General features: G+C 48.1%; 1 protein-coding gene, 1 long non-coding RNA gene and 1 other non-coding gene across 5 annotated transcripts in view; 2 read left to right on the forward strand and 1 right to left on the reverse strand.

Annotated features, from left to right (window-relative positions):
• Positions 1-2309: 2309 nt before the first annotated feature.
• LOC131896268 (small nucleolar RNA SNORA13) lies at positions 2310-2442 on the forward strand. Its single transcript, XR_009375424.1, has one exon. It is a non-coding gene; the product is annotated as a small nucleolar RNA SNORA13 (small nucleolar RNA).
• Positions 2443-2566: 124 nt separating this feature from the next.
• LOC131895872 (uncharacterized) lies at positions 2567-3036 on the forward strand. Its single transcript, XR_009375309.1, has 2 exons — positions 2567-2672; positions 2906-3036. It is a non-coding gene; the product is annotated as an uncharacterized LOC131895872 (long non-coding RNA).
• A 1049-nt stretch (positions 3037-4085) lies between these two features.
• Positions 4086-10393, reverse strand: part of Epb41l4a (erythrocyte membrane protein band 4.1 like 4A) — a 207609-nt gene continuing 201301 nt past the window's right edge. For all 3 annotated transcript variants that reach the window (XM_059246173.1, XM_059246171.1, XM_059246172.1), the window contains 5 exons: positions 9490-9537; positions 8556-8624; positions 6204-6314; positions 6009-6090; positions 4086-4595 (listed from right to left, as the gene is read on the reverse strand). In XM_059246173.1, coding sequence (XP_059102156.1) covers positions 4467-4595; positions 6009-6090; positions 6204-6314; positions 8556-8624; positions 9490-9537 — 439 coding nt within the window. In that variant the 3' untranslated portion in view covers positions 4086-4466. The remainder of the gene's footprint in view (positions 4596-6008; positions 6091-6203; positions 6315-8555; positions 8625-9489; positions 9538-10393) is intronic.

Below are 10393 nucleotides of genomic sequence, written 5' to 3' on the forward strand. Positions count from 1 at the left end.
GGTATCACTGTGAGTTCAAAGCCAGCCTGGGCTACATAACAAGAACCAGTTTCAAGGTGTGGAGATGAAAGGAAAGAAGAAAAAGTGAAGGAAGAAGGGGTGTGGGGGGACAGGAGACACAGAACTTACTCCGAAGAGAATCCTCATTGGGCCACACAGTCATCCCAACGCCTCCCCTCTCTCTGTAAGCAGTGATGATTTGGGTGCGAGGTGGCCAGTTCAGAACCTCTGCTTCACTTCTGAGGTAAAAATGTACTCTAAAATTTCATGGTGAAATCCAGTTCCTTACCTCAGGAACCAGCCCTACAAGTCTTGTTTCTGCCTGCATCTCCCCAATGCACCCCTCCATCCACTCCAGTCACACTGACCACAGCCTGGTGCCCCCAGATCCTACAAAGTTTACCTACAACCTCCCTGTAATTAGAGCCATCGGCTGGGGACAGCGGGGGGTCACATAAAATGTCCCTTTTCTGAACGGAAATGTGCTGATTTTCTGGCATTTAATATGATTTTTAAGATTTTAAAGGAATTAAGCCGGGCATGGTGGCACACGCCTTTAATCCCAGCACCCTGGAGGCAGAGGCAGGCAGATCTCTGTGAGTTCAAGGCCAGCCTGGTCTACAAAAGGAGTTCTGGGATAGCCAGGGCTGTTACACAGAGAAAATCCTGTCTCAAAAAACCAAAAAAGAAAAAGGAGAGGAAGGAGGACTTTTAAAAGATCAAAGCAGCCGGACAGTGGTGGCCCACACCTTTAATCCCAGCACTCGGGAGGCAGAGCCAGGTGGATCTCTGTGAGTTTGAGGACAGCCTGGGCTACAGAGTGAGTTCCAGGAAAGGCACAAAGCTACACAGAGAAACCCTGTCTCGAAGAAAAAAAAAAAAAACAAAACAAAAACAAAAAGAATCAAAGCACCTTATTAAAAATTTCCTATGAATGTTGGGTTATTATTTAAGTTAAATTTTCATGTCTTGTAATTTGGTAATTCGAGACTCTAAAATTAGTACAGTAATCCTTATTGTGTTGCTACTGGACAATGCTGTTCTATCTGGTTTTTTTTTTTGTTGTTGTTGTTTTTTGTCTTTTCCCAGACAAGGACTCACTTATAAAGCCATGGCTGGCCTGGAACTCACTGAGTATAAACCAGGCTGACCTAGAACTCACAGAGATCTTCCTGCTTCTGCCTGCACAGGTTGAGATTAAAGGCGTCCATTACCATAACCCTGCTTTTCTGGCTTGAGTGGTGTGGATTGTTGTTTTGTTTTGAGACTGGGCTTATGTAGCCCAGGCTTGCCTAGATATCACTAAGTAGCTCACTCAGGGTGACCCTGAACTCCCGATCCTCCTCCCTCAACAGACGCACAGCATCACACCCCACTCTTCCTGGCTCTCAACGCTGTTTGTTTGTTTGTTTGTTTGTTTATCGATCGTGCAACACCAGCCTGCAAGACAGAGCACTCACATCCCGATTCCCAGGCATTTCAGCCAGAACCTGGAGCACGTACGGACTCTGGACTGGCTTGGGTTTAGCTTTTTTTTCATTTTCGACCTTGCTGTTCCTTATCCGGAGGAGGAAGCCACGTCCCGCCTCCCCCAGCTCTGGGTCTGGGTCCCTCCAACTCTACGCCCGCTGCTCATCACTGACCCAACGCTCTGGGAGGAAGGGGAGCTGGATACACACTTGACAAAACCTCCTTATCATCCTATTTGCGGGGTGGGTGCGGGGCAGGACGGGTCCCACAACAGCGAAGGAACCGGGTGAGCGCCGGGCTGCCGCGCCCTCTTTCTAGGAAACCCGCGCCGCAGCCTCCCGCGCTGCACTTCTCCCTCCGGCCACACGGCGGCAGGAGAGCGCGCGGCGGCCGTGGTACAGTCCGACGTCCCCCCCCCTCTTCCGCGGACAGTGGGCTCTCCCGGGTGTAGAAAAGCATTGTGGGAGCGGCGGGCTTCCTCTCTGCGCTCTCACGTGGCGCGCAGCATGGCGGGGCTGCACGCTGGGGCTCGGTGGCTGGTGATGGCGCGGGGATCTGAAGGGACCGCGGCGGCTTCGGGCCTCCCATCCCTTCCCGGGCAAAGGGGAGATGGTGCGGACTCGGCGGCCGTGTGAGGAGCCCGGCCCGCCGGACCCCGCGGGAAATGGGTCGGTGGGAAAGCCAAGCGCCGTCCGCCCGTGATGGAGATCGTCACCGTGGATGCACAGGTGCACACTGGGCGAGGACGGAGTGGACATCGGGGTCAGAAGGTGGGGTTGGTTTCCCCTTTCCAGGCTTTGAGGAGGGGGGAGAGCCGGCCTGAGCGGCGCTGTGCATGCAGCCTTTGTGTTGCCCGTTCACCTTTGGTCGCTAGTGAACGTGGTGTCAAAAAAGGCATAAAGTAATGCTTTGCAGCCTTTTCTCACCCTGGAGTTCGGTATCTTGGGTGTGGAGGCTGCGTAAGTAACAGAGTCCACCGGAACTTGGGTGTGCGGGTGAACGTGCTGCCCAGCGTCGGGAGGGCGGTTTCCTTTAACTGGTTCGTCCTCGTTTGGCAGGTGGGTGTCTGAAGCCGAGCGACACCTTCCAGGACGGCTGCAGAGTTTGGTGGGGATTTCCTTCCTAGTCCGAGTGCCATCCGAATCACCAGTGTTAACTGGTTCGTTTGCGTTGTCACTGCTTACCCGAAGTTAGCGCGGAAGGTAACTAACAAAGGACATAACCTCTGCCCGTTGGCTTACTTTTAGGGATGTTAGGCTGTTTTTTTTCTGAGTACGTAGTATTGAACAGAAATCTTGAATGTACAATATGGTGGTCTGCGTACTAGCTAGGAAAAAACCTGCCACATCTGTAAGTTCAATGGCCGTGGTTGGGATTTTTGTTACAAAATACTTAAGGCGAATGAGTAAAGTTTATCTTTTTTTTTTTCTTTTAGGGTGTCCTTGATGATTTGGAAATTTGATCTTCAGAAACATGGATGACTTAAATTTTCTAAGAGGTGTGTCGAGACACTGCATAGATGAATGCATTTTGTAACAAGGCTATGAATAAATATTTAATATGCTGCTTTGAGTCTTGTGTGCTCAATGACGTGCTGCCAGAGCGCCTTACTGTGGTTTCCTGTGTAACAGCTAAACTGATAACCCTTTGCTTAACAGGAAAGGATAGAAAATACATTGGGGATTCATTAGTTGTAAAATTTATTTAAAACACTTTCCTTGCTGGAGTGGAATATCCTAGATGGAAAGTTTCCTTTGTGAGAGGAATCCAGTCAGGAGATCTGACCAAGTCAGGGAGACCTGAAGAAGCATTTGGTGGGGGCGGGTGCCATTGCAAAGCAAAGTTGGAAAGATAGCATGTGCAAGCGCCTTGAAGTGTGACATCAGCGACACTATTCCCTCTGTTCTGGTGTCAGCTGGGAGTGTCGGTAAGAAAGGCTGAATAAGCAGTAAAGAGACCAGACCGCTAAGGCTTGGGTTTTATTAAAGCAAGATCAGGAATAACAGGAGAGGAAGGTTCCAGGGAGGTGGGCCAATGAGGTCACAGTGAGGTGAGCTGCAAAGGATGTCCTGTAGAAGCAGACTAGAATTACAGCAGAGAAGGACGAGACAAGACTTCAGACACTGGATGAGGGAACCCTTGTTGGCTTGCTTCTGTGTCGGGGAGTAAATAAAGGCCACAGTTGAGTTTAGAAAGCACTGTATCACTGAGCTATCTACCCCAGTTGAGAGGGGTGCTGAAGATGTCCTCAAAGGAATAGCTGGAGGCATTTATGGGGCAAAGTTGAATTACTGGGCTGTAATAAAACTGAATGGCTAGAGGGGACAAGTCAACAGGCTCTTAAGCTGGGCAGAGGGTGAGACTGTCTTAAAATGTGAAGAGGCTGAAACAGTAAGGAGGGAACAGAATTTCAAGGAGGCTGGTGATGGCCTGCCACAGGAAAAGATGGGTTACAGCTGACGGTGGCGATACAGAAGGTTCTTAGATTTGTCCCTAGCTGAAGTCAACCTTGCACAGGGAAAAGGTCCAGAACTTGGGTACATGGGGGAGGGGTGACAGTCCAAACAGGCTTTTTTTTTTTCTCTCTCAGAAAACACAAGACAAGAACACTTAAATTCAAATAAACACTTAACAGCTTTTTACAATATTTGTAAATAACAATTGGGACTTAATGCCACAAAGTACAATATTACAAACAGCTTCATGGGGATAAAAGTCAGGCCAGTCTGCAGGCCAGGAGTCCAGGGACTTCATCGGAGCCATCTGGTCCTGGCTGTGCTGGAGATGAGATGCACAGAGTCGGAGGGGTTTTGGGAAAGACTGACATCCAGTGAGTTCATAAAGTCCTTCCAGTCAAAAGGCCCCACAGCACAAAAATGCTGGACATAAACCTTAAATGCTTATTTTCTTGTGCTAAAGACATGTCCAAGATATGTGGGTAGTATCTAATTCACAGTTTCGAAAGTAGCAGGGGCACACAGCATTTCCACTCTGGGTCAAGTCTCGGTCTTGAGGCGGGCAGCCTGGATAGTTTTTATTGTTTTTACTGTGTGTTTTCCAGTCAGATTGATTGTAGATAACTGAGGTTTTTCTTCAATCAAGCTGTCTTTAGACCCATTTCTTCTCTAGAAAGAGATTTGATACCAGAAGAAAACAATCAGCTTGAGTACTTTTAGAAATACACCAGGAGCTGGGCATAGAGGGGCACACTTGTATGATCCCGGGAAGAGTAATCCAGTAGCAACATAGTGTGGCCACCTTAAATTCATTGATAACATTGCAAGTTGTAATAATGCAAAAAAAAGTCTATAATACCCTTTGAAAGTTCCCTCTAGTTAACTGCAAAAGCAAATGTGTTTAATCTTGGTCTGACAATTGGGTACACAGCAGTTTTATTCATTACTTAAAAGACTTCCTTAACTAGGCTTTCTTTTATGAGCAAGGCCAGAGGAGCCCAAAAGCCTATGAGACAGTTACTGTACAGTGTGGTGGCTTAGAGTTAGTTCCCTATCATCGGGAACTGAGTGTCACTGTCTAGGCTGAGGAGCCTTGGAGGTTTGCATTATCAAGAGAGCTTAACTGACCTACCTGAGCATGGACACCATACCCAGGACTTCTGGAGTCGGAACTTGTACACAACCCGTAATGTCAGATGAAAACCCAAGGATGCCACCAACAATGCCTCACAACCGCTCTCTGCCCATGCCTCCTAGGGATGCCTGAGTTGGTTAGGACTTCTCTTCCAACCACATGTATAAACATTTCCAGGATGGCCTGCCCTTTGCTGTGGAGGACAGCTACAACAGGACCTAAGTACTTGTGTCTGCCATCCCTTTAACAGAACAGCTGTGCCCACCATTTCTCCAGCTTGAAAAGAAATACCTTAAAGCACTCTTGGAAATCAGTGAAGCAATTATTTTTATGGTAGCTCCACGTGATCTTAGTCTTACCCTTAGCACCTCCCCTCCAAACTCTAATCTTGGGATCTTGCACTGCTGCTTTTAATTCCTAGCAGCTCTTTTGGAGTCTGTGCCCCTGGTTTTTGATCACCTCCTTCTGCTTGCAGATTTTGTATGTGGTTTTTTGGTAAACAGAATGTAAAAATGGAGTTAAAGACTCATTGCTCAGTGTATCCAAAGGAATTCCTGGAAGCACAGAATGTTTCTCAGATTTCTCACAGTTGCTCGCCCCTGGGCACACCTCTGACTCTGGCACTTGGGAGGCAAAGGCAGGCCGATTCTGTGAGTTCAAGGTCAGCCTGGTCTACATAGTTCCAGGATGGAGAGGGATACACAGTGAGACCCTGCCTCACAAAGAAAATGAAGTTAAACGATGTTATCTGTTGGGCTGGCAGGATGGCTCAGTGGGTAAAAGCTGTTGCAGTTCAATCGTCAATACCTGAGTTCAAACCCCAGGACCCATGTGAAACAGTCCACAAAGCAGCTCTCTGACCACACAGACATGCCCATACACATCATGCACACTAAATACATATTTTTTTAACAGTCATCAGTGGAATACCTTAAAATCTTACTAACCTGATGAACTGTGGAGCCACCAGACCCCTGAGCGTCTGAGGAACGGGTCACTGGAAGTGGTGGTACAAGATCCGTTTTTGAGCTGCCAAAGAGAAAGTGTCAGAATTTGTGAACTGGACAGACGTCAGATCTGAAGCTCTGCAGGCTGTCCTGTGGAGCCGTGAGGCTGACATGTCCTCAGGCCTGACCACTTACTTCACTTCCGAGAGAACAGACCGCTCTCCGTCCGAACACTGGGATCTGCGGTACTGCCTGTAACTCCTCGGAGAATGCGAGTGCCTGATGCGGACGGGGTCACCCTGAGTCCTGAGAGGACACCAACAAAGCAAGGAAATACTCAGAAGTCAAGGCAGGATGATGTGCAAATCTTCCTGAATTATAAACTATAAAAAATGGAACTTAAAAGCTGCCTTTAATTATTCTCGGTTTTATTTTGTAGGTGGATTTTGTTTGATAGCGGGTCTCATGATGTCCAGGCTGGCGTCAGACTGGAACTGATGATAAAGCTGAAGGTGATTTAGACTCGTGACCCTCCCAGCTCCATACCCCCTGTGCTGGATTATAAGCATGTACCTCCACACCTAGCTCAGACTTTGTTTTGGATTTTTTTTTTTAAGAACTTGACTTCTCTGGGCTGTAAAAGCAACAGTGATTGAAATCTCATAGCATTTTACAAAAGAAAAATGTTCTCCTGCTTACGCTGCAAATGGAGCTGTTGTGTGTAAGTGTGCCTGTGTGTGTGTGTGTGTGTGTGTGTGTGTGTGTGTGTGTGTAACCACAATTTTTGTTGCTGGTGTTTGGAGACAGCGTCCTGGCCTGGACTGTGTAGACAGAAGCCTAGAATGTGGGTGCCCCTCCTGCCTCTGCTTCAGATTCTGATATTACAAGTATGCTCTGCCTAGCCCGGCTTAACCACTAAAATTTAAACACTTATGAGAATTCCCTTGAATTCTCTCCAGGAATATGGAAGGGAAACTTTACAGTGAGAACAGAAAACCTTCAACTTCCTGGAAGAAAAGGTCGGTTCTAGCTGATTCAGTCTTCACGGGGGACTTGCTGAGTTCTTAAATGTTCGCAGCACACACACAACAATGAGTGGTAGACCTAAGCTTTCCTGACTTCATGATTTCACAGTGTAAACACATATTAAAATATCACATTATATGCCATAAATCTCTTAATCTGTGCATTTACTTAAAAAACAAAAACTCAATTTTTGACCTAAAAATCATGGTAAGAGAGCTGGCAAGCTTGGCCTAAGTTTGGGTTCCAGAGACAGGCACGATGGGAGGAGAGAACTGACTCCCACAAGTTGCTGATTTATACATCATGACACACACATCATGAGAAGAGGTTGGACAGTGGGAAGAGGCTGAGAGTTTTCCTGGATGGGAGAAAGTGGGCTGCAGAGGGAAATAAAGCAGTGAGTGTGCTCCTTCCATATTCCTGAAGAGAATCCAAGTGAATTCTCAGAAGTATTTAAACTTTAGTGGTTAAACCGGGCAGAGCACACCTGTAATCTCAAAGTCTGAGAGGAGGCAGGAGGGTGGGGCACTCCAGTTCTAGGCTGCCCTCCCCGCTCTCATCTACACAGTCCAGGACAGTTTTCCTTGACTCATTACAAGGCAGAAAAACAGCCAATATGTGCTCAGCAGCCTGGACTGGAGCCCGGAGACTCCTACTAAGTGTTCACAAAGCCTGTTCAGGTCAATGCGGTTCTGTGAAGGGGACTCATTTGGGCTCACAGGACCGGGTTTTGTGATAAATATAATTCTCCTAATGTTAAAATATTCAATAAAGCTGATTTGTTATCAATGAATATCTCAGCAAAAAAAATTCTTTAAAATGGACATCATTCATCATTCATTGTAACTTCTCACTCACAAACAAGCAGGAGAGTCATGGAGTACAGAACAAGAGCAGGTTTATGGGTGTCATTTGTTTGAGACAGGGGCTCTCACTCTAGCCCAGACCGGCCTGAACTCACCAGAGACCAAGCTGGCATTGAACTTGTGTCAATCCTCCTGCCTCTACCTCCCAAGCTCAAAGATCAGAAACCTGAGCACCACACAGAGAGGATAGTTACAGCTACCTTTTCTACCTCTTCCCTTAATCTTTAACTAAGGTACAGACTGAAACAATGCATGGAACACAGAGTAAGAATGCACTGTTCCCTTCTGTGGTAGGTTGAATGGGAACGGGCCCCACGGGCTCAGGTTTGAATGCTTAGAGCCCAGCTGGAACTGCTGGGGAGGACGAGGAGGTGTGGCCTTACTGGAGGGGGGTCTCCAGGGTGGGCTTGGGGTTTCAGTGACTGGGGCCATCCCCACTGTGCCCTGCTTCCTACTGAGAGTCAGGATGAGCTGTCGGCTGTTCCTGCCACCTCTGCCCTGCTGTCCCGGACTCTAAGCTGGATCCTAACCCTCTGAACTGTCAGCCAAATTAAGCACTTTCTTATATAACTTTCCTTGGTCGAGGTGTTTTGTCACAGCAAATAAAACTGTCACACTAATAAAGCTGCAAAGACTTCCAGAGGGGTGCACTCACTCTACTTTAGTGTATGGGATCTCTTTCAGCTGCTCTTCCGACAATCCAGATGGGTCCACAAGTTCCTTCCTACGAGAGAGTAAGCAATGGGGTCACAGCTGTCACGCCTGCATACATCCTAATACCTCCTCCAATTGACGAGCTTCCCCTTTCTGCCCTAGTCTCAAAACGTGGGGTTAGTGAAAGTAGTACTCATGTATGACGTGCACAAAGCTGAGAAAACTAGAATGCGTTCAAGGAAAAAAGGGAGGACCTCTTTCCCTCCTTTCTATAATCACACCCCTCAGGGCCCCCATTTCCCCACGGCTAAGCTTCTCTCCCTGAGGTGGTGTCCTTTTCTATATGGATTTGCTTCTTTGTACTCCTTGTAAATGACTGGCCTAGCTGAGGTGCATTCACAGGCAAACTAGTGACCCCGGAGAGGAGGAACGGGTGCAGCCCGTGGACAGCTGCTGGTGCCTGGCCCGACACCACTGTCAGCATCAGACAACACAGAGTCGGGGGCACAGGGACCTGCTGGGGTGTCCGACAGAGGCTCCCTGGAGTGGCACTGGCTTTTCTTACAACCGATTAAAGCTGCACATGTCATGCTGGACATATGGCTCAGCAATTAAGAGCACTGGCTGCTGCTCTTGCAGAAGACCCAACTTCAGCACTCAGCACCCACATGGCAGCTCACATCCATAACTCCAGCTCTAGGGAATCCAGGACCATCAGGTACGCACGTGGTGCATATACATACATGCAAACAAAATACTCGTGTGTGTGTGTGCATGTGCGTGTGCGTGTGCGTGTGTGTATGTGTGTGTGGTGTGTGCGTGTGCGTGTGTGTGCGTGTGTGTGTGTGTGTGTGTGTGTGTGTGTGTGTGTGTGTGTGTGTAATGCATACACAGATATTCTAACCCTGGACACACGGGGGAGACCCGCTACTTACTGGATATGTTTCCACAGCTCCTCTTTCGCTTGGATATCGGGACTTCTTCTGTAAATAAACGAAACAAAATTCACCTCTGCAACATGTGTCCTCCACAAACCCTCAGAGTTCCCTGAATAGTTCTGTGAGGTCTTACTCGCCATCTGGCTGCTGACAGGACTCATGAGCAGCCAGAGCTACCACAACGATCAGTGAAAAGACAGCGGGTAATTTACTGGCCAGCGTCACCGAAAAACTCACATAAATGTCCATAAATAAAAGTGAGACATCACCAGAGCTTCGTGTATGAAAGAGCCTAGAAGGCAGGTCTGGTGGCACAGCCCTATAATCTCAGTACTTCAGAGGCAGAGGCAGGGGGCTCGCCACAGGTTTGATGCCAGCCTGGCCACCCAGGGCCACATAGCAAGCCCCTACGTATCACAAGAAAAAAAAAATACATAGGAAGAAAGGACAGAGCTTAGAACTTTGGGGACATGTGTGCAAACCCCAATTGTTGTGACTGGACAATGGACAATGATCCAGGGGCTCTGGTTCCTGACCTTACTGTCTACTTTTTATTCCATTTATTTATGTGTGCACATGTGTGCGCCACGGTGCACTCAGGGCAGTGGGCAGGAGTCAGCTCTCTGCTCTCACCATATTGGTCCCAAGGTTAGGTCCTCAGGCTAGGCAGCAGGTAGCCCTAACCTGCGAACCATTTCTCCAGCCACCCACTGGCTATTTTCGAGCAGAAAAGAACTCATTTCTATCAGCCATTGTGAAGGCTCTCAACATGACCTCTGATGACCTAGTACAAGCAACAGCCATGAGGGAAAGGCAAGAGGTCCTGTGACATCTCAAGCAGCAGTTCTGCACCAAACTTAGGCCACAAGGGACAGAGCCTCTCTGTGGCCTCTGTTCCTGC

Source organism: Peromyscus eremicus, chromosome 19 (genome assembly GCF_949786415.1).
Source record: "Peromyscus eremicus chromosome 19, PerEre_H2_v1, whole genome shotgun sequence".
NCBI classification, from domain to species: Eukaryota; Metazoa; Chordata; class Mammalia; order Rodentia; family Cricetidae; genus Peromyscus; species Peromyscus eremicus.